Source organism: Camelus dromedarius, chromosome 27 (assembly GCF_036321535.1).
Source record: "Camelus dromedarius isolate mCamDro1 chromosome 27, mCamDro1.pat, whole genome shotgun sequence".
Taxonomy (NCBI): Eukaryota; Metazoa; Chordata; class Mammalia; order Artiodactyla; family Camelidae; genus Camelus; species Camelus dromedarius.
The window spans coordinates 25042648-25070351 of record NC_087462.1 but is presented as its reverse complement, the minus strand read 5'-3'; the positions used below and the strand labels follow the sequence as shown (position 1 = coordinate 25070351).

Below are 27704 nucleotides of genomic sequence, written 5' to 3'. Positions count from 1 at the left end.
TTTGTAATGGACTTGCATAGTCGTGCATTCTTTAGAATATTTATTTCCATTTGCTTCTTGTTACACATCAGTTAACATCAGTGTATAAATTAATCTGGGTGATTCAGATGTTTCTTAGGATAGAGGTCATTTCCAGGTTGTTTTTCCCTTTTACTGTTCTAGCATCCTTTAAGATGGGTTCTTACTTGTCAGGATTGGGCATTTCTGGTTTTCTTTTATACAAGATGATTTATGTTGTCAGGCACATGTGAATGCCTTGACGGGCATGCTGGGTGCAAAATTCCTCCCTGCCCAGAGCAGGACTTGGCCTCCACCTTTCAGAATGGGGCTTCCTCGGGACTGCAGGAAGGACTGATTTCGTTTTCAACTGCTGGCCATCTCTGTTTCTCTCTCTGAGAAGCGTAGAGCTGGTGAACTGCCTACTCTCCTAGGATTCTCTGGCCCAGTTCAAAGGTTGACTGACTACCTCTGCCCAGGGGTCCTGCAAATTCTAACCATGGGCCCAGGTGTAATAGAAAAGAACAAATCTGACTTCATATTAGATTTGCTCCTTTGACTTGAACACTGTGCTCTGTTTCCCAAGCTGAGTCATGCCGATTCTGCACCTTTTGTAAAAGAATGTTGCCCATATCCTGAAATATACAGGAGAGCCTATTTTCAAGGCTCTGACCTTTACCAGTATAACACTTTCCCATTCATATAAAGATAAAAAGTTGCAAAATAGAAAATAACATTTGTCTTGTTGGAGGTTTGCAGCAACATCAGGACCTGACCTAGGTGGGCAACAACCAACCAGACTCCCTCCCCTCCCCTTTTTAGTATAAAAGGAGCCTGAATTTTGACTTGGGGGGAAGATGGTTCTCCAGGACTTCACGGTGTGCCATCTTCTCGGTTGGCCAGCTTTCTGGATAAAGTCGTTCCTCCTTGCCCCAATACCTCGTCTCCGACTTACTGGCCAGCAGACTGGGAATCAGGGAGTGCCAGCTGGAGAAGGGAAGTGCCCTCCAGCTCCCTCTCTCCAACCTGAAGGAGCAGAAGGTAGGGAACCAACAACCGCCAGACCGGAAAGGGGACTTGAGGCCCCGCCCTTGCAAATTCAATCTGCCCAACTAGCCCAAGTGGAAATGGCTTGGGCTCAGAGAACCTGTGACCTGACTGCGGAAACTCCAAACAATGCCGGACTGGGCAGCGTACAGACGGCCTGAGTCCTGAGGTCGCCCTTGGTCCCAACCCACCACCAAGAAGCGCCACGGGATAGAGTGGCCTCCGGAGAGCGGGGGGCGGAGCTTCAGAGGGTCGGGGCGGAGCTTCAATGGCCGGCGCGTGTTGCGCACGCGCAAAAGAAGCTGCGCCGGGCTGGAGGAGCCGCGCTCAGGAAGTGGGTGGGACCGAGGCTGACAGGGCAGCGGAGCGCACGCGCCGCGCGCTGGTGGCCGTAATGGCGCCTCCTCAGCAGGCGCGGGTCCTTCGGTGTTGCAGCTGCCGCCTCTTCCAGGCTCACCAGGTGGGGAGGGCGCCGGCCTCCCCCTCGTCCTCCGAACGCGGGGACCGCGGGCAGGACCGGTGGGGCCGCGGGGGGCCTGACCTCCTCCCCGCGCCCTGCCCGGAGTGGGCGCCGTCCCGTGCGGTCGCGGGGCCCGTACAAGTGACGCTCTGTCCTGAGAACGCGGGTTTATCGATGTCGCGTCTTCGTGACGTTGTTCTGGGCTTTTTTCGGGTTTTTCTTGGTTGTTAGATTCGTTTCTGTAGGGGCAGCTCGTGAGTATCTAGCAGGCAGGCGAGCGCACGGGGTGAAGGTGGAGGGAAAGCCTCCTTGCAGAGCCTGGCCCCCAAAGTGGCTCTTTCTTGTTTTAAACAGAAGAGAAATGATAGTTTTTAAAACTGAGGCACGACTGGGCGCCCCTGCTGGCACTCTGACTGGGCGCCCCTGCTGGCACTCTGACTCTGCCCGCGTCTTTACCCGCGTGGGGAGGGACTCGACGCCTGCTTCCCAAAGTGTAAATAATCTCGCGCCTGGACTGTATTAAACAGGATGACCGAAGTTTCTAAAACGTATTGCTTCCCTGACTGTCAGAATGTAAGATGGGAGGTGTCACTTAACCTCTTCTTTCCTGGATCGTGGGTGTCCCCTCCTCCTCCTGGCTCTCTGCTAGTCTGCTGTGCCCTGAAGAATAACGTCTAACTTCTTTAAAACGTTTGCTAAAAAGTCAGATAGAAGCTGAGTGTGCACCGGCAGGTTTGCTGTGGCTTCGTAAGGGCTATTTTAGGGGCTCAGGAACTTTTTGCTTATTTCATTTTGGGGTTCTAGGAGTTGAGACTAAATGGGCATCACTCCCACTGTTAAATTATTGCATGTATATGATGTAGTGCATATTCTCATGGTCATTTTTAATTCTGAAAAGTGCTTTGAAACCAAGTGAAAAAGGATTAGCAGTTTAATTCCAAGTCGATTGTGTACCAGGCAGTTTCACACATCTCATTCAATTTCAGCAACCTCTGAAGTCTATATCGTTTTACAGAGAGAATACTGAAATCCAGAGAAATCAAGTAGTCTCTCCATCTAATAAATGGCAGAGCCAGGCCTGTCCAATTGCAAAGATCCTGTTATACCATGTTCTGCCTGCCCCCACCCAGAGCCAGCCAGTTACTGTGTGTCCTTCCAGACCTTTTATTATTTTCTGAATGCATTTCTTAAATACCTGTAGAAGGTACACAGTATTTTTATGGTGTTTGAAGGTAGATGCTGAGAAGCAGAATTGCTGAATCTTAGGATGTACCCACTTAAACGTGTAACAGATGTGCTTTTCCTTCTTAGAATCCTTTTGGGTGCTTCCCCAAAAGCCCTGATGATTTTTGTATTAGGACCATACTAATCATATTAGTTTTTATTAATCAACCTAGATGTCTTTGTGATGTTAAGCATGCTATTTCATTCTATCTCTTAAAACAACTTGGGTGCCCCTTGATAACATTTACTTTGTTGCCATTATAAATGGACTTTTTTCTTTCACTGTCTCTTCTAACTAGATGTTTGCTTGCATAAACTCTATTAATTTTTGAAGATGTATTCATTTTCCACCCAGCCCCTATGTTAGACTGTCGTACTGGTTTTAGTAGTTTTTTATTTGATTATCTTGGGTTTTAAAGAAATAAATCATATCTATACATAATGATAGGGTTTTTTTCTCCTTTTTGTACCTGTTATTGCTTTCTCTTTTCCAGTGCCATCAGCTAGTACATCCAGAAAAAATGGTAAATAATAGTGCAGATCCTTGGCTTGTTCTTGACTTTCATGGGAATGGTGGTGGTGATTCTGTAGCTTTAGAGGTGGACGTCAGGCATTTTATTATGTTAAGAGGGAACTTATCTAGTCAGATTTATTAAGAATCAAAATGTAGGGGGGAGGGTATAGCTCAGTGGTAGAGCGTGTGCTTAGCTTTCATGAGGTCCTGGGTTCAATCCCCAGTACCTCCAATAAAAATAAATAAAAAGTTACACCCCCCCCAAAATAATCAAAATGTTATGCGGTTTTTTTTGATAACCACAGGTAGTAGCGATCTAATTAGATTTTGTTTTCGTATGGATAGCCAATTTCCAAGAATCACTTATTAAAGTCTCTTCTTTCTTCCTTTATAATATACTAAATTTTCATACATGTGTGGTGATTTGTTTCTGGACTCTTCATTCTTTTCCGTTGATGTTTTAAAATTACTATTTTTTGATCCAGTTCCACCGGTTTTAAATAATTATCTTAGTGATATTTCTGAAATTTCATTGTAGGTGAAAAAAAGTCTCAAATGGACATGCAAAGCTTGTGGGGAGAAGCAGTCATTTTTGCGGGTGAGTCACGAGAAGCAGGGCACCTACTGCTTCCACCAGGGGGCAGGTGGGACCCAGCCCTGCAGAAGTATGTTTCTCACGGAGCCCAACTACGTGGTCTCAAGTTCGTTAGATACAGCCCTCCTGCTGCCTGAGTTCCTGTTCCTTGAGGAAGTGAAATGGATGGAGCAGTGCCTGGAAAGGGTCCTTCCTCTGTTTATTGCCTTCACAGCTCTGCTGTCACGTAAGGAAGAGAAACTAAAACACACATGGACACGCCATTTAGAACTGGAGTGAGCACAGTGAGAGGAAGCACAGGGGTCTGTAAGGATAACTGGGGACTCAGAGCTAACTGGGGATGGGCAGGCAGCTAGCTGTTCATAGAAGCAGGTGTGAGAAGGAGGGTGGGCAGGGAGACTTGATGGGGCATGTGGACTGAAGGGAGGAGGTTATAAGTGCTCTTGTTGGTCCACTTTTTTCACTTAGCATCACAGTTCTTTTCAAGTCCATACCTGTTGACCCACCTGGTCTCTTTAAAGCCACAGACTCCTCATTGAGCCCCTTGTTCACCTGCTCCAGCCCTTGGTGCCACTGCTCCAACCTCCTCTCATCATCTTCCTCCATTAGCCATAGGGGCTTTCCCTTCTGACCTTGAAACAGGCCATATCCACCCCCTTTTTGGGGCCTTTGTGCTTCTTGTTGGGACCTCCCTTAGCTAATCCCATCATCCTGATCAGAAATATATTCGAAGGTGAGTGCTGTCCGTCTTCGCAGACTGCAAGTTTCACAAGAGTGGAGCCTTTGCCAGTGTTATTCATGCGCCCTTTTTTTTTCTTTATTGAGGTGCAGTCATTTACAACATGTCAGTTTCTGGTGCACAGCACAATGTCCCAGGCATAAACATATATACATATATTAGTTTTCATATTCTTTTTCATTAAAGGTTATTACAAGATATTGAATATAGTTCCTTGTGCTACACGGAAGAAATTTGTTTTTTATCTATTTTTATATGTAGTGGTTAACATTTGCAGATCTCAAACACCCAAATTTATCCTTTCCCACCCCCTTTCCCCCGGTAACTATAAGACTGTTTACTATGTCTGCGAGTCTGTTTCTGTTTAATAGATGAGTTCAGTAGTGTCCTCTTTTTCTTTTTCTTTTTTTAAGATTCCACATATAAGTGACATAAGGTATTCTTTCTCTTTCTGTCTTACTTCACCTGGAATGATGATCTCCAGGTCCATCCATGTTGCTGTAAATGGCGTTATTTTTATTATTTTTTATAGCTGAGTAGTATTCCATTGTATAAATATACCACAACTTCTCTATCCAGTCATCTGACAGTGGACATTTAGGTTGCTCCTTTTTTTTTTTAAATCAAAGTGTTGATTTACAATAATATGTTAGTTTCAGGTGTACAGCAAAGTGATTCAGTTATACATATTTTTTTTCCAATTCTTTTTCATCATAGGTTATTACAAGATAGTGAATATAGTTCTCTGTGCTACACAGCAGGTCCTTGTTTATCTGTTTTATATGTAATAGTGTATATCTGTAAATCCCAAACTCCTAATTTATCCCTCCCCCCATTTCCCCTTTGGTAACTGTAAGTTTGTTTTCTGTGTCTAAGTCTGTTTCTGTTTTGTAAGTAAGTTCATTTGTGTTATTTTTTTAGATTCCACATATAAGTGATATTATATGATATTTGTCTTTGTCTATCTGACTTACTTCACTCAACATGATAATCTCTAGGTCCATCCATGTTGCTGCAAATGGCAATATTTCATTATTCTTATGGCTGAGTAATATTCCATTATATATATATATATATCACTATCATATATATTAATATATATATAAATAAAATCTTTATCCATTCATCTGTTAATGGACATTTATATACCCTTTTTTATGTATGATAAACCCTTGGCACCTAGGACAGTGCCTGTCACATAGTAAATGCTTGCTCAATAAATGTTTGTTGAACGAATAAATGACCAGTCCCACATTGATGGGCATTTAGGTTGATTTTCGTTTTCATTGCTGTGAACAACTCTGCAGTGAAACTTACTACAAATACCTCTTTCTTCACTTGGCCAATTATTTCCTTAGGACAAATTCCTAGAAGTTAAATCAAGGAATTCTTTCGACCAAAGATCTTTTAGTTGCAAATAATAGGGAAAAAGAAAAAACAACTTCAGAATGGTTTCAGCAAAAATTTTAAAGTTACTGACAAGGTCATGGGGTATCTTGGAGAATCCAAGGGAGGAGTTTCATCCTTGACCCCTTGAAGAACTAAACTGAAGAGCAGTCGACAGCACCAGTGCCATCTTGTCCTGTCTGCCTCCTTCCCTCACCCAGTTTCTCCCTGTGCCTTCCTCCCCGCTCCCTACCTCCACTCCTTCCCTTCCTCTCTCTCCCCAGTTCACAGTAACACACTCCACTCACGGACCACAGAATCTCATTTGAAACCCACTGTAAGAGCTGAGTCCCAGTTATGAACTCCTGGGAGAAGCAGTCGGGTTGGTCTAGCTGACTCAGGTCTCCCGCTCTGGTCCAGTCAAGTGGGGTGGGGGGAGTGGGGACAGTCAGGCCACCTGTCGGCAGAGCGGCCGAGGCCCACCCTGAGATTGGGCCTCAGAAGACGGGGGCCTGGCTCATGAGCCAGTGGCTGCTGCTGCTTTTAGATGTCAGCTTGTGTTGGGAAGTCTTGAGGCTCTGCCTTCCTCTCAGCCCCTCCATGCTTGTGCAGTGGTGGGTGGCTTACGATTGACTAGGCCACCGTAACAAATAGTCACCAAACTGTGGTGCTTAACACAAAAGAAGTCATTTCTCTTGCGATTGTAACAGTCCTGGGAGGGACTGAGATCAGAAGGGCAGCTGTCCTTGGTATGGGCATCCGGGGACCCAGGTGCCTGCCGTCTGATGGTTGTGTTATTCCCTGAGATTTGTTTGCTGCTGTCTCTAGCCGCTGAAGGGGCAAGAGCATGGAGGCGATACCCAGGAGGGCTCTGGAAGCGACTCACGTTCCGCTGGAGGGAACCTGGTCTCGTGGCCACACCTGACTGAAAGGAAGACTAGAAAATGTAGTGTAGTTTGTTTCCAGGTAAAGAGAGAACGCATTGCAGTGTCTGCTCTGCACTCTGCCTACCAGTTACGCCAGACGCAGGTCGTCATTCCTTTTGAACCATGCCCTTCCCCCTCCCGTTCCTCTTCTTCTACCTGCACTTGAACTTGCCCCAAACAGGATCTCACTCCCCATCAGTCCACTAACGTTGCTCCTGTCCAAGCCAGCAGTGATCTCTGTGTTGCTAAAAACGATGGTCGGCTCTCAGCCCTCAAGTGACTTGACTTACTGGTGGCATCTGTCCGTTTGTCACTTCTTCCACGTCTAGGCGGTGTGTGCCGTCTATGCCCAGGTACCGGGGTCACCCATAACCCGAGAGGCCAGGCTTTCCCTTGGAACCAGAACTTGCTTCAGTTGCAGAAAGAAGGCAAGGCTGTTCTAAAAATCCTGAACAGCCAAGGATATCTGTCTTGTCTTCTCTTACTCCTGTTACCTCCCTGGAACAGCCAATCACTTCTGAAAATACGGCACAGAAAGAGGGAAAGACAGTTCCTTTTCCTCTGAGTCTTCCCTTACTCCTCAGTGAGCTGAAGGCTGAGAACACGGATAGAGTGTCTGTGTACCAAGAAGTGAAGTAAGCGTGAGTTCACTGGAATTCCTGTTCCTGGGGCGTCAGGCATGCTGTGTGAAAACGGGCAAGGAACAGTGGGCACCCTGGGTGTCCTCGACTCAGACATGCTTCCTTATCTCATCAGACTTCACTTACACAAGTTCGTGTAAGATGATTAAGAATTTCGGGATGGGGACAGCAGAGCAGGTCTCACAGCCCCTGTAGGGCTGACCTGCCTGTAGCAGGGCCTACACTCCCAAACCTCATCTCCTGCCACCTGCCCCCAGACCGCTCCGCTCCGGCCACCTGGCCTCCTCACTATTCCTCCAGAACGCCAGGCTCGGGGGCTTCGCACTCCTTCCCGTGTCATTGCTTCTGCTGAATGCTCCTCCCCAGGTGTCCGCGTGACTTGCTCCCTCCTGCGTTCCTATTCTGTGTTGAGATGGCACCTTCTCAGTGGTCCAGTCCTTGACCCCTCGAACACCCCATAGAAATTGTCTACTCTGGCCCCACTCCGCCCCGCCCTTCATTGCCTAACTTTCCTCCACAGCCCTTCTCACCACCTGATGGCCACGTGGGCGACTTAGGTACACACTGTCTGTCCCCTGTCACTACAGTGTGAGCTCCACGCTGACAGTGATGTGTGTCCACTGCTGTGCTGTGTTGTCCTTACCTAGCTCCGCGATGACACATAACAAGTGCTTAATAAATAATACTAAGTAAATGAGTGTCCGCTCAGTAAAAGACAGTGTCTCATTTATTTTGTAGTCTTTGGCTTGTGGGTGAGGGGTAAGTATCACTTCATATGTTTATTGGCAATTTGCATTATTTTTCTTCTGAATTTCATATGACCATTAACCAGTTTGTGTGGGTGTTTAGGGGTTGAGTTTGGCTTTGGCGTGAGGAGTCAGGGTAACTGTGGGCAGCCAGACGGGCTGAAACTCTCGGTTTGTGGAACTGTCAGTTTATAAACCACTGCAGACGTGGCAGGCAGTCATTAGGGCCCCTTTCGTGGTGCTGTGGGGCTTACCTGCCCCGAGGTGAATTTCTGATGGATCTGTTTCTTTAGCATTCTGTCAGCACTTTTTAAACTTAATATTTTTGTTTGTTTGTTTCTCAGGCTTACAGCGAGGGCTCTGGTGCAGACTGTAGACGCCATGTCCAAAAGTTAAATCTGCTTCAGGGACAGATTTCAGAGACGTCACTCAGGTACAGCAGTTCGAGAGGGGCTCCGTTATCCTGCCCTGTTTCCATCTGGAGCAGACGGCAACGGCATACAATGGAGACATCCCTGACATGTCTGTGTCTTACAATATGGCGATTAGATATGGAACAATCTTCCCACTGAAAATAAAAACGCAGGCCACGATATTTTAAATGCACTGATGTAATGACAAGAAAATAAGTAGCCATCAAAAGCCCAAATCCGGAGGGGGGAGCAGCCGGGCTGCTGGGCATTGACACCTGGTGCCCCGCAGCTCCCACTTCGGCTGGGAGGAGGCAGGAGACAAGACAGGGCCCGGAGCCCGCTCAGTGTGGGAAGGCCAATAGGAGACCGCCACATGAAGCCCAGTCCCCAGCGGACCACACCCGCGGCATACAAGTAAACTAGCCATGCACCCCTCACCGCAGGGAGCCCGCCGGGGCTGACCTTGGCACTGGCTGAAGAGGGGAAATATGGCTCCAGGAGTTTATCAGCACAGGGAAGCTGTCACATGGCCTTTCAGCCTTTTACACATGCTGTGTGGAAAGTCTCAAGCTGAGATTTTTTTTTTTTTTTTTGTCCCAGGAAGCAGAGGTAAATGCAGCTCTGTTTTGGAGCAGTACGTCTTCAACCCAGGTGTCAAAGAATTCTCACAGATAAAGTTCCAAGGGGCATGTGCCCAGAGGTAAAAAAAAATCAGTATACTTACTTAAAGAAGCACATCACCATGAGCGAAAGACAGCAGAAATGACAGAAAATCTGACCCACACAGACTTCAGGATACATGATTTGTATGTGTAACATGTTTAATGGAATCAGAAGAGCGGGGTTGATAATATGAGCCAGAGATAACCAAACAGTTTTGAAGAAAGAATCAAAAAGAGTTTGTAGAAATGAAAAGTGTAGTCATTGAAATTAAAAATTTAGTGGGCCATCAAAAAAAATCAATTAAAAAAATGAAGTGAACCGTTAAACAGATTATGTGTAGCTGAAGAGAGAATTAGTGAAATGAAAGATAAATCTGAAGATGGTTCACAGTGCAGCACAGAAGGATAAAAAGGTGGAAAATATGAGTTGAGAGACAGGAAGGACACAGAGAGGAGTTCCAGCAAGAGATAATAAAGGATGCTTCTGCAGAGAAATGAACAGAGCACTTCCCAGAATCAAAGGGCTTACGTTCGTAGATTCAGGAAACAGCAAATCCCAAACTGGATAAAGACATGGTGTACACAGAATAATCCTAAAGAATCTACACAAAACCTTCTAGAACTTACATAGTTGGCATAGAAAACTAAATTTTACTTCTATATAAGTGCAGCAAACAATAGGAAAAATGATTTTTTTAATCAAATACCATTTATAATACCATCAAAAAATACAGTACTTAGGGATAAATCTAACCCAAAAATGTGCAAGATCTTTTCAGTAAAAACTACAAAACATTGCTGAGAAAAATTTAAAAAGATCTAAATGAAGAAATTTAACACATTCATGGATTAGAAAACTCACTACAGTGGCCTTGTACTCAGCAACAAAAAGATGGGCAAACCTCGGAAACATTTTCTGTATCTTGCTAATTATATCTCAAAAAAAAGTTTTCAGTATCTCAATTGAGATGATAGTTTCAAAGATATAATTTATTAAAGCTCATCTAACTACAGGGGTGGGCACAGCTCAGTGGTAGAGTGTGTGCCTAGCATGCACAAGGTCCTGAGTTCAACCCCCAGTACCTCCATTAAAAATAAATCAATAAATAAAAGCTTAATGACCTCCTCCCTCAAAATAAAAATAAAAATGTGCAATTGTAGCAAAAATTCTTAAAAAGAACCCTCATCTAACTACATTTAAATGGGTATGTGTTAGTGTATGTTAATTATACCTCAGTAAGTTTTTTGGTTTTTTGAGGGGGAGTAGTTATGTTTGTTTATTTATTTATTTTGATGGAGGTACTGGGGACTGAACCCAGGACCTCGTACGTGCTAGGCATGACCTCTACCACTGAGTTATACCCTCCCCATTTTTTTATTTGGGGTTTTTTGTTGTTGTTTTATTTTTTAATGGAGGTACTGGGGACTGAATCAGGACCTCGTGCATGCTAAGCATGCGCTGTACCACTGAGCTATACCTCACTCCCAATAAGTTAACTGTAAAAGTTAAAAAAAAGTCTGCCCTTAGACACAAGAACATAATGAAATTGTGGAACATGGAAGACAAAGGGAAGGGCTGAAAGGTAGCTACAGGAACTGTAGACAGCAGCTTCTCCGGGTAACGCTAAAAGCAAGAAGGCAGACAGTATCTTCCGGCTGCTGAGAGATGGCCCGTGGCTGACAGAGCTGAGTGCCTGCACCAGGGGAAGGTGAGCGGGGCTCTGGCCAGTTGCTGGTGGGACACTGCTCACCTGAACGTTGGGCGTATCCGCCATGCGACGGGGTGGGTGTTTCCCATGCATGAGCTCATCTCATGTCCTGGATCGCTCTGAGCATCACTGACTTCTTTTCATAGATGAAGAAACCGAAGTGGAGGTGGGGTTCTCACCCTAGTTCACTAGAGAGAGTTCCAATTGATCATGTGATGTAGCAGCCCTGTCTGACGTGGGTAGACGTGGCTTTGGGGCTAACCTTGATTCCTTGCAGAATAAATGTTTTCACTGACCCTCCAACCCCACTTGAGGCTGCGGAGACTGGCTCCTCACTCCGCTCTGTGTGGTAGGGCCCTGCTGTCCCTGGGAGGCTGGATGAAGTCACTCTGGGACGTCAGACTCATGAAGCTGCCTTCTCTTTTGTAGTGTGGAGACACAGCCCAACTGGAAAGACACTCATCTGACCCTGTGTGATGGGGACATGTCCATTGCTGATGGGAGGGCCTCTCTGTGCTGCAGGAGTTCAGCTAACTTTAGTCTGTGGTCCAGGCCCTGAGCAGGGCATGTGCACACTTACTGTCTCATTTATCTTCATAGTCACCCCAGCACTATTATCCCCATTTGTGGATAAGGAAACTGGGATACAGTGATGTGCCCAGGGTCACACGTCAGTGACAGCCAGGCGCTGGCAAAGCCAGGATGCAGACTCTGGTCTCTCTGGGTTAAAAGTCTGTTCCTTCTGCCCTGTGTCAGCTTTTCCTGTTGATCAGAACAGATGGTCCCTCTGCCTTCTAAACTAGAAAATTACCAAATCACATCCCAACACCGGAGACAAGTTCTAAGTTCCCCTGAAGAGGCTCTGATGGCCATTGTCAAGTCCTTGCATTCTGCTGCCTCCATCTTCCTTGTCCTTCTTCCTGGTCATTTCGCAAAGGACACATGTACAATTTTTCCCTCAGGTCTCTGGAGGAATCCGTAAGTGCCAACGAGGAGGAAAGCACAGGTCCTGGGTGGGCTGTGCACGCGGGTCTGCAGGTAAGCCAGCAGCGCCGTCTCCACCAGCTCCCGGAGCCACTCCATCACGGAGGGGCTCCCGTGTATTCACTCATTTTATTCATTCATTCGTCGTTTGTTCAGCAAACACTTGTTGATGTCACCGAATGACAAGCACGTGGGGTAAAAGCTTCAGGGAACTCAAAAATAAACCTCCCCCTTCCGTAAGTGTGGAGACAGCCAGCCGCGTGAACAAGTAATTACAGTACTCGTGGAAAGGGCTTTTTCTTCTGGCTGCTTGGAGAATTCTGAACTTGGCTTGAACTTCGCCTCCTCGTGCTTCTCCTCTGTCCCTCAGCACTGGGCACACCCCTGGTCAGGGAAGGATGCTGCTGTACAGTGCCTGCATTTCCACGTTCCCTCTCTCCGCACCGAGCCCCACAGGGGGCTCGCGTTCAGTTGCTCTGCCCCGGGGCCTGGTAAGTTAGGTGCCCAAACGGTATTGGATGGGCAGCACGCGCAAGAGTTCAAGTGAGTAGGTGATGCCCTCAGTACATCCAGGACTCCGTGGGTATGCGGAACACTGTCCTGCCAGCAACAGGGAAGTGCGGACAGTTGTCCACAGGCTCCCTGCCCGCCTGAGGGCAGGGCCCCGCCTCTGCTCACAGAGCTGCCCTGGCAGCATCCTCTCTCCAGTTGCTCTTTGAACCTTTATTATAAATGGGAAATGCTCATAAGCACACCATTTTATTTGTTTGTTTGTTTGCTTGATTTCCCTTTTCAGTTCTATTAGGTACAATCATCACGGTCTGACAGCACACACACGTGCCGCACGTGAGTGCATGCAGAGGGCGCACCGCACCTGTTTTAGTTTACACATGTGTACTGATCATTGTTTCTAAGAACAGGTTAGAGCTTTAGCTTCTTAAACTCACAGTTAGAGCACCAGTTGAACACACCAGCTCTCGTATGGTTGGATTACCCAGTTTCTTTAATTACAAGCTTAACCTTTCATCACCTCCACTGTAAGACATACTCGTTCACATCCTGGAATTTTTACCTGTGTCATTCTTCTATGTTCCTATGCAGTTTTCAATGATTTTCATTTTTAAAAAGTACATACAGAATGGAATGGATGTGCCAATATTTATTCCCTTCTTATTGGGCATTTAGATTGTTCCCAAACTTTTGCTGCTATGACTGCTTTGTAAGACTTTGATGAGCATCTTTGTGCCTTTGTCTTCATTTGGAACTGCTGGGCCAGGGAGTGTGCACACTTGCAAACTTCTTGATAAGTTGTGCCCTGCAGCTTCCCCAAGGGGTATGCCAGGGTGCTCCGTCCAAGACACCCATCTCCCATTACCTTCCAACCAAATTCCTTTCCTGGTCACAGGGTAGCCGTGGGTCCTGAGGCCCTCAGGCTTCCGAGTTGGGCTGGGGAATTTGAGTAAAGGTGCCTGCTTTCCAACTCTGAGGATAAACTAACTTCCCAATCCTGTAGGAAAAACCCCAGCCCTCAAAGAACCGCTGGCTGAAGTATCTGGAAAGGGACTCCGAAGAGCCGGGGCCAGGAGGAGGAGCGTGTTCCAACAGACAGCCCTCACCCGAGACAGAGAAGCCAGAGCCTCCCCGCCGCACAGGCCTGCCTAGGAAAAGGTGCCAAGTGGTCACTAACCCAGCCCCTCCCCCGCCCGCCTCGCCCACCCACATTTGGGGGGACTGGTGAGCGGCTTCCTGTGGTCGGCATCGTGGGAGAAACCTAAGGGCTGTGAGCCGGCAGCGCCGTCACTGCAGGCTGTCTGGCCTGGCCAGGCACCGGGTGCTGCCCGTGCAAGGTGAGGGCTGGGCGGATGCCAGCACGGGCGCCATTCACGAGGCTTGCTTAATTCTGGACATCTAGACTGCAGTGACGTCAGGGAAGATCCTGAGGGCAAGGCTGACGAAGTGTGGCCAGAGAGCCGACAAGCCTGGCAGCTTTTAGCCAAGAGCAGGAAAGACCTGACCCTCAGGGGTCTGTTCTCGTCTTCTCTGCGCTTCAGTGAGTTTTCAAGAGACTGTCTCGCCTACATCTAGGGTGTCTCCTCTGGGGCAGATGCCAGTTCAAAATAAGATCTTTCTAGCAACCGCCAGCTGTGGAGCAGAGAAGTGGACTGCCCTGGATGCCACCAGGCAGCCTGTTGTTGGCAGCGGGGCACCTGGGGAGCTACAAGGGGTGACAAGGTCCCTACCTGGGCTGGGGTCCGACCACCAAGTCAGGGTCACGGCCACTGTTGAGCGGTAGGACTGGGTTCTTGACAGCACTTTCCCTCTGCCAGGAAGTGGAGCCAGAGCGCGGTCCAGCCTCCGTGCAGCCCTGATGTGCAGGACTTCAGAAACCGTGGCGTCACCTTGGAGCCCCTGAAGGTCAGTGACTGAGGACAGTGTTTCTCTTTAGTCCCAGTGGCCACTGAAACATGCAGGAGTTTTTCATTGTTTTGTGGACAACTGGAATGGGAGACTCACGTGCCCCCAGAGCCCGACTTCCCACCCAGGTGTCGTGTCTTCTGTCTTGAGCCGTCTCCTCTCTGGCTTGCGCTGCCCCCGCCGCACTTCTGCCAGCGCCGCTGACCCCGGGCAGGAGGGCAGCTTGGCGCCTTGAGGGCGGCTGGGGTTGACCAGCGGAGCTTTTCTCTTCTCTTCACTCCGCATGGAGAGTCTGTGTCAGACTGTTCAGCATGGGAAGTGCCCCGGATTTCTGGGCACCTGTTTCCTCCCTCACCTTCACTTACCCAGGTGGGCTCCTGTGCACCTGGGGCACCCCCTTTGCCCCAGGCCTGCTCCAGACCCCACCACACCTTCAAGACCGAAGAATGCTGGCCTTGCTTTACAGTCATGGGAGCCACGAGCACCCAGCAGAGGAAGCCCGCCACCCCCTGCACAGGCCAGGGCCAGCCTGGCCAGCTTCAGACACGAGCGCAGGGCTCCAGCTCAGAGCCAGGCGGCTGAGGCCAGACCTTGGTGTTGCTGCCAGCTAGCGGCGTGACCCCGGGTAAGGTCGTGGCCCTGAATCTCCCAAGTGTGGAAGGGCGAGAGTGACAGTTCCCGATGCGCAGTCCCTGGGCTGAACCTTCTACCTGCATCCTGTCTAATGCTCGCCTCAGGCCTGTCCCGTTTTGAAGGTGAGGGACTAAGGCTGGCGAAGGTTCTGTGAGGTCACAGCAGGTCAGGGGCAGAGCTGGCAGTCCTGCCACTAACTGCTGGCCACAGAGCCTCTTCTGTGTGCCTGCGGTGGTGATGCAGGATCCCGCTCGTCCTTGCTTTTAGACTCTTTCGTAGGCAATGAAACCCAATTTTCAGCACATCTTTGGTTCCTGAGGTAGAAGGAAGCCAGGCCCAAGCGCCACTGTCATATCCCACGGGACCCTGTGCAGCCACTTCACAGCCCAAAACCTTCAACATGCTTCTAGAGACCGTCCCACCCACCTGGAGATGAGCACGCGGTCTTCCCAGGCGGTCTCTGGGCCGCCCCTGCTCGCACTTCAGGGGCTCCCTCACTGGACTCTGTGGTCCCCTTGAGATCTAATCACATGAGGACACCTCCCCTTTTTGGAAAGCCTATCATGGAATTTGGCAGAGGTTTGGAGGTAGAGGGCGTTTATTTGCTCTGCTTTGCTAAACCTCAAAAAGCATGTCCCTAGCCTGCCAGCCCAGACTAGCAGAGCAGAGCAGAAAGCGTCGAGCCCAGACGTGGTGACAACCACTAGTGCAGGCCCCTCCCCTGCCCCTCAGGCCTCTGGGCACATGTTCTGAGTGGAGAACGGGGCCATCGTATTTCCACCACAGGACTGCACTGGCCTGGCAGGGAAGGTCGAAGGAGGACGCAGCCATGAGGACAGGGGCATCAGGGAGCTCGTCGTTCCTTGGGGGGAGCCACCACGTCCTGCCCAGCAGGTCAGGGCCACATCTTCCAAGTGGGAACCATTTCTTCTGCCACATGTGGACGTGGAGCCCCTGACACTCCTGCAGAGGGGCCCCAAGCCAGCCCGGGCAGCACAGGCTGAGCAGGGGCCCCCCGGGGCCCAGACCCCAAGGGAAGGAGGCTTCAGCACGACCCCTGGGGTACAGCCCCCTCCTCAGGCCACACACACGCCCGTGCCTGGGCCCAAGGGGCTCTGTGGGAAGACCCCAGAGCAGTCATGGGGCACAGGCCCTTGGGCAGGGGGTGAGCCCTTGGGCAGAGGGGCGCAGGAGCCTTCTCTCATGCGACTGTGTGACCTCTTTAAAACCGGTGAGGACTTTGATGACGATCTGTGAACTGAAACTAATGTCATTTGTTAGGTGAGCCCTTCTTCACTTGACCTCTGCCACTGGAAACAGGGCCCCCATGTTGCTTTTCAGTAGCAGAACTGAGGGTGATCTACAGGCACTCCCAAAGACCGACAATAAACGCAGCTATTAAACAGATCACCTCTTGCTGCAGTATCTTTGATTAAAGTGCTTATACCATTTAATTAGATTGTTTACAAATAGGATAACAGGATGGCTACAAAGTGATTTTCTTTAAAAGCAGTTGACACATTGGAAAAACAAGAGAAAGCTAGTGGTTACGAAACAGGCAGTACTCAGTGAACACTAACGTCAGCTCCCCTCAGCCCTTCCTCCCAGACACGCAGCGGAAGGCCCGGGCTGGCCCGCCCTCGGGTACTCACTGCAGGCAGCCTCCGCCCCCACAGAATGTGGGCTATACTCTTGCTAAATTCAGAGCGTATCAGGTTTCTAGCAGAGCATCAATTACATGTCAGTGTACTGTTAGTCCCTGGAAAAAAAGAAAAAGCAGAAGGCCCCTAGGCAAGGTGCACTCGGGACTGCTGGTGTCATCCTGGCCGGGGGGTGCAGGAGCACGATGCAGTGTGGCCCCCGCGTCCTCCCCGGGCCGTGAGGAGCCAGGGCGCCCACGGGAAGCTGGTAAACGCTTCTCAGACGTCAGCACACGCGCTTGGAATTAACCTCCTTGTGTTACTTGCTCTACTGCCCGAAATGGCTTCATGCGTCCCCACCCCCCAGATGCTGGAAGAAGAATGCAGAGAAACTCACCCTTACAGAGGCACTGGGGTTCTACACTAGCTCAACACAACTGTGAGACAAGAAAGGGGACACAGAACAGGCGAGCACAAATTGTCACAATGGCGGTGGGTGTTTTGAATACTGGATGGTGTCCAGCGCAGCCCCGATGTCGTAGTTCTTGGTCTGCAGGAGCCTGGTGAGCCAGCCGCCTTCATCGGAGAACCCCATGGACAGCATCTGGGAGAGGGACTCTATCAGCCGGGGGTCAGCTTCTGCCAGAGAGCAATGAGAGCCGTGAGGAGGAGGCCTGGGCCCCCAGTGCTACCTGCACAGGGCAGCATCCTATCCAGCCAGCAAGGACCCAGTGCCCGCAGGGCCTGACCCTTCCACAAGGTCTTAACCTTCACAAGGACCCTCCACAGCAGGGACTGGCAAGCTTTTGGCAGAAAGGTCAGAGGATAAACACTTTAGGCTGCTGGCAGTCTCTTTTCCACTTGAATATTGTCTTAAACATCATTGCCATGTCATGGTAATGAACCGAAGCAGCACGTCAGCTGCTGCTGTTACTCAGTGTGTGTTCTCCAGGCTGCCACACTCTCCACCCGGCCCTACTGCCTTCCACACCACCTGCTTTACACGGTGGCTTCCTGCCTGGCTCCTACTTGGGAGCTTAGCTGTGACCCCGGCTCTAGGTCGGCCCCCTCCCTGAGGACAGCGGGAAGACCCCCAAGTTCCAGTGTGAGGCAGTGCCAAAGCCGGCGCCGCCTCCACGGCACACCTGCCTTTGTGACTCTGCGTCTGGATGTTGTTTTAGTCATTTCTAAAATTAGCTGAGCTTACTAGGGCTCTGTGTAGATACAGAGGACAAAACCAACTCATTATTTTCCCTCATGTCAACAGGCAAGCTCTGCAGTAGAGAACATAACATCCTTCTGTGTTGCTAGAAGCAAATGACAGGATGCTCTGAACGACAGAGGGAGAAATACAAAAGTGCTCGAAATGACTTGCCTGGTGGCAGATGTGGGTACAATGCGGCTTCCTTCAGCCCTGTGGGTCCTTCCTGGGTAGGGTCCAGAGAGCTTGGCCCCTCGGATTCGGGCATCTGGAGAGACTGGAGTTCACCTGTAGATGGGTCCACCTCTTTCGAAGACAAATGAGTCCAGTCGTCATCTCCTCCTGAGCAGTTATCAGACTCCATCTGCTCCTGGAACAAAAGCCCCATGAGCACAAAGACATGGACAGCAGGCCCCCCCGCCCACAGCCTCGGTCCCTGCGGGCACTGGGCCGTAGAGCACTGGCAAGAGGCTGTAGGAGTGCTTTTCTTCACAGAGATCTAGCAGAGGGTTCACAGAGTGACCACGTGCCAGACAGGGGGCCCGTGGGCCACGCAGATGACAGGCAGCGGCTGCGGCTGCAGTGCTGGGGGGCGCGGGGCAGCGCAGCGTTGGGGGACAGGGCTGGAGGGCGCTTGCCTCAGGCTGCCCCCCTGACTCCAGGGCAATCTTGTTCATTTGCTCCACCAGCGACTGGGCCGTGCCCTCCGCATCCCCATGTGGTTTGCTGGGGTCAGAAGAGCAGCTGCTTGGCCGAGAGCCGCATTTCTCCTCTGTGCTGGAGCCGCCGGGGGAGGCGGATGTCAGACGGCTCCGCTTCCCGCCGTGTTCCACATCAATGTCGACCTCAATGCCTAGAACCCGAGGAGCAAACAAAACCTTGATTAATCTCAGCTAACACCCCAGACCAGCTTCAGAGCCAGAAAGTCCAGAAAGAGACCTTGTTCTCCCCAACGGTGCAGACGGGGCCAGGCCTGCAGAATGGGGGTGAGCGCCAAAGACTGCGTGTGGCCAGAACCCCCCACCCCCGACCGTGCTGAGGCCCACATGAAGCACGGCCCTCGTGTGCAGGGGCCTGGCGATGTGGAAGACACGCACACTGAACACTCCTGTTCTGCTCGTGCAAGGCCCACGAGCCTGGCAGCACAGGGCCGGCGTGTCCACCTCGTCTCACGCTCTGGGACTCACGCTCACTGATGGGAAGGGAGGCCACAATCACCCCAGCTGTGTTTCTAATCAATTTTACTTTCTCAAAGGACTACATGCCCACAGCTTAGAGTCAAACAATTCCCAAAGGCTTAGAGAAGACCCCCTGCCCCACAGCACCCACCCCTGCCCACTCCCCAGGGACGACTTTCAACCCAGGACACACTTTCTTTGACTGAGTTTACTGTTTAAATTTTCCTCTCTCACCTCCTCCTTCCCCAATCCTTTGAAAAACTCAAATTTTGGTGAAAACAACATTCAGTGTTCATGTTCGTGCAGCTACACAAACACTGCTCCCAGCAGCGGGCCTGTCCCGTGCACAGCTGCTCTGTTTGTGTGGCGTTAACGACGCCCCCTCTTTCATTTGCTAACTTTCCCCAACAGCTCCAGCAGCTTCTCTAGAATTTTCTACTTGAGTTAAGAGTATGGGGGGGGAGGGGATGGGAAGGGACAGACTGGGAGTTTGAAATCTGTAGATACTGACAGGCATATGCAGAACAGATGAACAAGATCATACTGCACAGCACAGGGAAACGTATACACGAGCTTGTGGGAGCTCACGGTGGAAAAGAATGTGACAGTGAATATAAGTGTGTTCACATATGGCTGAAAAATCGTGCTCTACTCTGGAAACTGACAATATTGTAAACTGACTATAACTAAAATAAAATAAAATAAAATAAAAAAACAGAAAAAAAAAAAAAAGCATAGGCGAGCCCGTGAGTTCTGGCTTCCCCTGGAGGCCCTCCCTCGGGCTGAGCCTCCAGCCGTGGCCTGGACGGGCGGCACTCTGGGCCAGAGGCGCAGCTCCGAGGCCTCTCCTTCCATCCTGGCAGCTCCCCTGTCACTCTCGTGGGTTGGGGCCCATCTTTAAGCACCCCTTCTTTCAGTCAGGCCTTACGTCTTCATTTGGCCAGAGAGAGGGTTCCAGCCCAGGTACGAGGGCTCGGACCTTGCAACCCTCAACAGCTCTGTCCTGCTCTCACCCTTGATCGTTTTAGTTGGGTACAGAACTCAAGGTTGAAAAACCATTTTAGAAGAGACTTTCGAAGCCAGTCTTCAGCTCCCAATGCTGTGCTCTTTGAATTCCCAAGCTTTTATAGCAACCTACAGTTTCAGGAGCTTCTCTTTATCCCAAGATAAAGTGCTGCCACTTGACAACATTAAGCTTAGGTGTGGGGTCTTCCTCAGTCATTCTTGGTTCAAGGCATCTGGGGGTCCCCTTCCACCCAGAGGTTAACGCCTAGTGCTAAGAAACTCTTACACTCTGCTAACAACTTCCTCCCTTCAGTTTAACCCTGTGCTCTTTCTGGAATTCCTTCATCCTATACTGGGCCTCCAGGCTTAATCCTCAAATCCCATCTTTTCTCTCCTCCAGCCTATTTGTTTTGCTTCTAGAAAATCTCCTTGAAATGATCTTAAAATCTACTTTTTTGGGAAATGTTCATGCCTTATTTATCTGATGACTTACCCCCTAAGCCTTCTTTTGAGGTTTTCTTTTTTCTGCTATTTCTTTAAATTCCAAACTATATTCTTATTCTGTCCCCTTCTGTTACCACTTTCATGGTATCCTGTTTTTCACGGATGCAGCTACTTTTCCATGCCTCACTGAGGATGTGCTAACATTCTCTTCCCTGTCAAGTCCTCCCTCAACTCCCTTCTTTCTCGTGCATAGAGGTTTTCCCAAATGGCTGGTGACCCGTGGCTGTCTGAGCCTAACGCACTAAGAAAAAGCTGACAGGAAGCACTCCCCATGGGGCCAGGGCCGTCATTAGCTTCCCCGTGCAGGTGGCGGGGTGTCTGGCCAGGCACCAGGACCCCAGGGGGCAGAGCCGTCGGACGCGTCCCTGGTGCAGCTGGCCTCTCCGGCACAGGGCCTCCCCAGCTCCTGCTGGGCTCGCTCTCACGCCTGATGCCCAGTTTCAGGCTGGTGCCTCACCCTGCCCTGTGTCCCAAGTGTCCTCACCCTGAAGCTCGCCTGGGTCAAGGGCTCCAGCAATGAAACACTGGGTATCCTGCCAAGGTTGGCAAGGCCGGCATCTGGCTGAGTGGGACCCTGGAGTCTCTCCATGATCCTTAACAGGAACCCCGTGTTCCCAGGCCCTCCCTGGTCCCTGCTTCTCAGCAGCATCCCCGTGCAGGTGCACAGCTTTCTGGTGCCTCCGCTGTCGGTTACTGCCCTCCACCCACTTCCCATCTTCCAAAGTTTGGTGACATCGTTTTATCTTGTCCGCTGTTACTCTGTTCCCTTTTTCTTTATCCATGTTGCTTTATATTTCTTTGTTTAATCCCTTCCCTATTAGCCATTTTCCCCTGACAGACTCAAGCAAACAGAAGAGCTGGACGGACAGTACAGTGAGCACCCACATGTTCTCTCGCTTTTTAAAGGAGTGAACGAAGTGACTCTTGTGTAAATGGAGCAGAGAGATTACTGAACGAGGGTTTCTCCAAATTGATAACCTGAGACTACAGGGCTCGCAAGGCTGTTCCAGTCCGTGCCCTGCTGCCCCGAAGCTCTTGTGTGTTGGGGGGTGGACATTTATCGAAAACCCCATGACAAGGAAGAGGCCCGCTGCTGCACGTCCCCGGTATCGCTGACTGTGACCTCCAGCCAGGTGCAGCCCGGGGCTTCATGGTGCCATTCAGCTGGCACCTACCTAAAAAAGGCCTTGGGTTTTTAAAGCCACTGACTCACTGCACAGACCACCCCCGCGAGGTGTCACTGGCTGTGTCCACGCTGGGCCCTGCTCTGGGAACTGTCCCTTCTAGGCAGTTAGCAGACTGTCATCCTGTCAGTTTCTCATAAGAAAGGAAAATACCTGGAACTCCAACAACAGAGTTTAGTCCCCCCTCGCACGGCTCTCCGAAATGGAAGCTACTCAACGGCATGTTTTACTGAAACGTTCCTTTTTTTGCAGGGTTCCAGGCTCCTCCATAGTTAGCAGAAAACAACTCCATCCACTTTGAAAGACCCAAAAAGGCCTTATTTCTTATCCCAAAAGACCCCTGAGCACTCCCAAGATTATTCCCACGTGTCCTGCGCGGGGAACCCAGGTCAAGTTCTGAAACACTGAACAAGCTCAGCTGGGTCTCAGGATGGGGAGCAAGGGTGAGGCGGGTCTCCCGGGGAGCCTTCGGGACACACGGCGCCCAGGCGCCGCCCGGGCCCTGCGCACCAAACCAAGGGGCCTGGAGCTCCCTGCCTGAGCCTAGACTTGTTTTTGTGACTCCCCAGGTTGTCCTGTTCATTCTTTTAGTAAAGGACTTGGTTCTTCAGGGTAGTTTTAAGTTTCCATAAACCAAAATGTATACCAAAAAAAAAAAAATTCTTTGTCGGGGATTCCGACGCTCAGCCAGACTTGAGAACCACTGTCCATTTACTGTCTTCCAAAGAGAAACTTCCCAAGGTCCCTAAGTAACAGCCCATTAGTTGGAATTTCTTAAAATTCTACTCATTGTGTCTTCACTATGTCACTATGTCTTGAGTGAGTGGCAGGGTTCAGGGAGAGCCTCTCTCGGTTATAACCTCATCAGTGCCCACTGTTCTTGGAAAGCATGAGATGCAGGAATTCTTCCTCATTCTCTCAAGAGCCTTTAGCTCCAGTACAGAAACCATGTATGATCTGAGCTGCGTCATGTATCAGCAGTGCCAGGATGTCATTGCTGCTTCAAAGCTGCTTCAACGAGCGTGAGCAGAAATGGCCGCAAGTTGGAAGTGATGGTGGTCACGTCCTGCGGGTTGGGCACCCTCCTATCGCATTCTTTCAGACACTGGACATGGCTTTTGGACAGACCAGGTGGACGCTCCCTGCCACTGCAGTCACAAAGATGAGCTCTCCTCTAGTCTGAGATCACGGGTGCACCACAAGGCACCTGCGTCAGCTGACCCCCGCTGCCGTGACACGGCAGGTGCCTTCTAACGTCTCGGCACTCTGGCCTCAGGCTGGCCACCTGCGAAGGTGCACCGCACACCCACCCTGAGACCTACCCTGGGCCTGCACACTGGGAACCCGGCAGCACACTCAGCACTGCCTCCCTCGCTCCCTTCTCCCCAGTGCCCAAGCCTGGCATTCGGGAAGCACCAGGGGAGCTTGCGGGTTGCAAAAACGGGAGGAAAAGCAAAATGGCGCCTCAACTAATTACTCTCCAAGTCCTTGGGTAAACCCCAAGTCTCACGTTAGAGAAATGCAGACTGGTCTTCTCCCAAAAGACAGACAAGCAGAAGATGACGGGCCAGTCTTGCAACTTGCAACCTTCCCTAGTGGATTACCCCAACTAAACACTGGCTGTCCACTTCACTCCATGTGAAAAGCTCAAGAATTTGTCAGGGAATTCAACCTTAAGTGGCCTACGGAGCAGCACTTGGCAAAGGTTGATCTGAGGCAACAAATCCTTACCAGTCTCGACACTTCAGCTGCCATTCCTCTGCCATCTCCCAGGTGAAAGCCACAGAACAGCTACCCACCCACTGGCTACCAAAATGCTCCTCTGATGTCAAAGGATGGACAAGGGAGCCACTTACCCAGAGGGCTGAGGGCAGCTGCCACACTCTCCCCTACATTCTTGAGGAAATTCACACTGGGATCCTCTGATGGGCCAGAAGCTTTGATTTTAAAAAACAAAAATACAGATAAGTTTAATTCAAAGCACATTTCTCAATAACTGACACCTGCCACGGTCCTGTCACCTTCCTCCCGGCAGCCTGCACTCCCAGCACTGCCCTCCCTCCCTCCCCAAGCCACCTCCTGGGCTCCTTTGTCCCTCAAACTGCTCCTCCTTCATCTGTCAGCCTAGTGCTCAGGAACCCCACAGGGAGCTCAGTACACACAGCATCAAATACTATTTACTCAAAATCGAACAAGTATCCCCATCCTTGTTCTTAAAGATGAGGTGAATCAAAGGATGTAGTAAGATTAATAAAATCAGAATAAAACCAAAACTTCAGAATACAAGCTGTGTGTAAGTTTTTAACTTGGGGACTGTGTTTTAAAGACTTGAGCAAATTTGGCCCTGACTTTCCTGACAGCCGACACAGAAGAGAAGGGAGCGCGTGGTAGAGATGCAGGGGCTGGAAGGGCCTCCCTGTCTGCGGTGAGGGCCGTCTCAGAATGCAGCGCAGCGTGGCAGGCAGCAGCAGGTGCAGCTGCGGCCTCGGGCACTTGGGCACCTCAGTTTTTCCACATGTGCAATGGAGACAGTGCTCCACACCTTGCAGGGTTTTGCGACGATTAAATGCTGTGAGTGGCCCTGAACTGCCCAGCCACAGGCATGCAGGAATTCAGGACCTGGGGAAGGTCCTCCAGGTCTGCCGGCCCTCACATCTCACCCTTCACAGGTCAGCAGACCAACCTCACCTGATTCCGCAGCGGGGCCAGGTCGGGCATCCCCTGCTCGAGGCGGACGTGGGCTCCAGTTCCCAGGTGGGCCCATCTCCCAGCCAGGCCACCCGAAGTGGCCGTGTTTCAGCTTCCGGAGCCAGCGGCTGTGAGAGAAGCCCTGCAGAGGGGCAAGCAGAGGGGCAGGGCAGTGCCAGGTCAGGGGGGCTCCGGCCACCCAGTGCCCACCCCGGGCCCATGGGGAGGCCCTGCTGACCTCAGAAAGGTGCCCGAAGGGGCTGGGGAAGGCCAGCTTGCTGTGCTCCCTGTGCAGGCCCTTCCCCTCGCAGACGGCACACAGGTCGTAGTCTGGGCAGACGCTGCACTTGTAGCGGGTCCCCACCACTGGCCCGTTGCAACCATCACAGATCACGTTGGGGTGCACCATGTTGCGGGGCACCTCCTGAGCACATGGAGGGCGGTGGTCCCGCCGGCACTCCTTCTTCTCTGCAGAGAGGGCAATGAGCCATGAGGCTCCCTTCAGGAGCCACGAAGACTCCTCTGTGGGGCCATCAGAGGAGGCCCCTAACCCCACTCTTCAGACACTGAACCCACTTGGAATTCAGTTGCTCAAGGGACAATAACTGCTAGGAGGTTCCCAGTCCCTGTGCCTGTTATCTGGGCACGTGTGGCCCAGGCAGAAGAGAAGCCATAGGGACAAAGCTAGGTCTGCACAGCTTTGGCCTTGCCCGTGCTCAGACCAACTCCATAGCTGCCCCTAGCCCCTGGGCCCAATCAAGAGTGTGCCCACAGACCCTCCAACCTCTCCCAGGTGAAGGACACAGACTCCTTTCTCAGGCCAAGCATAGCGATGATTATGGCCCTGTCTCAAACAGCCTGCAGTTTCCTCACCCCTTCTTTGGGGGAATTTTTCCAAAACCACAAGCTTGTTTTACTTAGCAGGGAGCACCTGGCTTCAGGCAGCACCCCGGAGAAGCCCCCTTACCTTTAATGTAAATACGGAAGATGTCATCCTTCACATATGACATTGCCATTGTCAGTTCCTCGTCGCTGGAAAAGGCAACCAAGTCCCCGTCCTCATCTAGATGAAAGAACAGCATGTGAGTACCCAGGGTGTCTCAGCTGGACACAAACTACCAGCTGCCCTGTCAGAAAGGTGCTGTCTCCACCCACATCCTACCAGACCCAGGCCCACTGTCAACAGTGGGAGATCTCCGTCTGTGACCTGCTCTGGGGCAGTCTGGACCTCTTCTGGCTTTGGAGAGTAAAGTAGAATACTTCCGCCCGCTTCCTCCCCCAACGAAGCTAAAACCATGTATTTGTATGTAGTCTCGTTTTTAGATGTTGCCTCCAATGGTTTAAAGCACCACCATAAGCACAAACCATACATCTACAGGCTGAATCAGGTCTGTGGGCCACCAGACGCAGCACCTACCATAAAAAGAGGCTGCTTTGAAATATGGAAACAACCCAAACATCCATCAACTAATGAATGGCTAAACAAAATGTAGTGTATCCATAAAACTGAATATGATTCAGCCACAAAAATGGCATACTACAACATGGGTGAATCTTGAAAGCATTATGATAAAGAAGCCAGTTACAAAAGACTATATATTTTTACATAAAATGTCCAGAATAGGGAAATCCATAGAGAAGGTAGATTAGTGCTAGCTTAGGGCTGGGTAGAAGGGATGACGAGGATGAGAGAATACCTAAAGGGTACGGAGTTTTTTTAATAAGGAGGTGAAAAGGTTCCAAAATGATTGTGGTAATGGTTGCAAATCTGTCGATACGCCAAAAATTGGACACTTCAAATGGCTGGATTCTATGGTACCGGAATTGTAGCTGAATAAAGTTGTTATTAAAAAAAAAAAAAAAAAAAAAAGGAAAGCTGGGGGCCTGGCAAGCCGGCAGCAGTCCTGAGGGAGGTCCCAGCACGGCCCCACCCACTGCCCGCCTCCTTCCCAGTCACAACAACCTCCCCCAACCCCACCCCCAGCAGCCACCAGTCAGGCCAGCGCCACTCTGTCCCTGCACCAACGCTTCTCAAGAACGCTTTCATCTTGCCCCTCTATCCACTGCCAGTGGGATAAGCTCCGGACTCCGCCCGGCCTTGGGCGTCCTGTGGTCAGCCCCCGGCCTCCCCTCCCCGCCGCGGGCCCCGGGCTCCCGGGCCAGGCCGCGCAGTGCCGAGCCCTCCGCACCCAGGCCTGCCAGCCGCGTCACCCTGTCCGCGGCCCGCCCTTCCTCCGCGCCTGCTGGCCCAGGCTCTTCCGGGTTACTATCTGAAGCCCACCTGGCGCCAGCTGACCCACACTCGGCAGCGACGAGGTGCCAGTGTAACCCGAGTTCCCCTCTGACCACCCCGTGTCCGCCCCGGCGCGCCCCAGCCAAGATCTGCAGCATCACGGCGGGGGGAGGGGAGGCCGCTCACGCCGCCAGGCCGGAGACCCGCCAGGAGCGCCCGGCAGCGCGTGACCCCACAAGGGCCGACCTAACCGGGGGCCGCCGCCCACCCGGTGAGCGGCCAGAGCAAAGCCCGCCGGCGCCCCCAGGCCCGACGAGAAGGCGGGGCAGGGCTGAGGCACGGCCGGCTCACCGCGGTAGTGCGCCAGGAAGCCGCCGGGCCGGAGCACGGGGAACAGCGCGGCCACCCGGCTCAGCAGCCGCTCGCAGGGCCCCGGGCCCGCCGCGGCCTCGGCTTCCGCCTCGGGCTCCGGGCTGAAACAGAAGCTGAAGCGGCGGATCTCGCGCGCCGCGTCCTCCTTGCCCAGAAGGTAGGCCTTCACGGTGAACGACGCCATCGCCGACGGTTGGGGAGCAGGCGCGTAGCGGGGCAGCGTTGGGTGCCAGCGCGCGGCTTTTGTAGGGGACGCCGGAAAACCCGCCCCCTCCACGCCTCCTGGGGGCGTGGCTTGAGCGCGCCGCGTCCTGCCCTGGCCCCGTCCGAGCCGTCGCGCGCGAGCCGCCCTGCAGGAGCCCCACGGTCGCTCCCCCCTCCCCGCTGCTGGGCCCCCTCGGTGCCGACCCCTTTCTCACTGCCCCTACGGCACCAGGGACCCCAAGAGACCGGCCCCGCACTCTGACATCTAGATCGGGCGTCCGCCTCTGCACCTGAGGGAAGGAACCGTCCAGGGAGGGTCCCGCCCCAGACCCCTCCCAGGCCTGGTCCTGGCCATGACTCAGCATAGCAGAACCCAGGCCGCCCGGGAATGCCCAGTGCAGAAG

The 27704-nt window shown here is 51.5% G+C and overlaps 2 protein-coding genes across 10 annotated transcripts; one reads left to right on the top strand and one right to left on the bottom strand.

The window, feature by feature from the left end:
* The first annotated feature begins 1392 nt into the window (after positions 1-1392).
* Positions 1393-16498, top strand: MRNIP (MRN complex interacting protein). 9 transcript variants are annotated; one of them, XR_010378136.1, is made up of 10 exons: positions 1393-1504; positions 3781-3840; positions 6791-6928; positions 8620-8708; positions 12022-12097; positions 13557-13711; positions 14371-14458; positions 14925-15083; positions 15878-15985; positions 16373-16498. XR_010378136.1 is itself a non-coding variant. In XM_064480177.1 (9 exons), exons 1-9 carry the CDS (start codon positions 1439-1441, stop codon positions 16433-16435), a joined length of 843 nt encoding a protein of 280 aa, XP_064336247.1. In that variant the 5' UTR covers positions 1393-1438; the 3' UTR covers positions 16436-16498. The 9 variants fall into 9 exon arrangements, 7 of the variants coding, with proteins under 7 accessions (XP_064336247.1, XP_064336249.1, XP_064336246.1 ...); XR_010378135.1 differs by lacking the exon at positions 16373-16498 and having other exon boundaries at positions 14828-15678; positions 15878-15990; XM_064480177.1 differs by lacking the exon at positions 14925-15083.
* Positions 16499-16518: 20 nt separating this feature from the next.
* On the bottom strand, positions 16519-27322 carry SQSTM1 (sequestosome 1). Its single transcript, XM_031437977.2, has 8 exons — positions 27076-27322; positions 25459-25554; positions 24730-24959; positions 24492-24633; positions 23660-23740; positions 18571-18785; positions 18107-18302; positions 16519-17370 (listed from the first exon to the last, which is right to left on the bottom strand). Exons 1-8 carry the CDS (start codon positions 27278-27280, stop codon positions 17213-17215), a joined length of 1323 nt encoding a protein of 440 aa, XP_031293837.1. The 5' UTR covers positions 27281-27322; the 3' UTR covers positions 16519-17212.
* Positions 27323-27704: the final 382 nt, after the last annotated feature.

Bases quoted from the DNA above. Each gene is read 5' to 3' on its own strand.
- SQSTM1 (XM_031437977.2), bottom strand. From the start codon at position 27,280: ATGGCGTCGTTCACCGTGAAGGCCTACCTTCTGGGCAAGGAGGACGCG. The intron at 25,555-27,075 runs GTGAGCCGGCCG...TCTTTCATCTAG, and splicing joins CTTCCTGGCGCACTACCGCG to ATGAGGACGGGGACTTGGTT. The intron at 24,634-24,729 runs GTCAGCAGGGCC...GCCCCTCTGCAG, and splicing joins CCTTCGGGCACCTTTCTGAG to GGCTTCTCTCACAGCCGCTG.
- MRNIP (XM_031437979.2), top strand. From the start codon at position 1,439: ATGGCGCCTCCTCAGCAGGCGCGGGTCCTTCGGTGTTGCAGCTGCCGC. The intron at 1,505-3,780 runs GTGGGGAGGGCG...ATTTCATTGTAG, and splicing joins GCCTCTTCCAGGCTCACCAG to GTGAAAAAAAGTCTCAAATG. The intron at 3,841-6,790 runs GTGAGTCACGAG...TGCTGTCTCTAG, and splicing joins AGAAGCAGTCATTTTTGCGG to CCGCTGAAGGGGCAAGAGCA.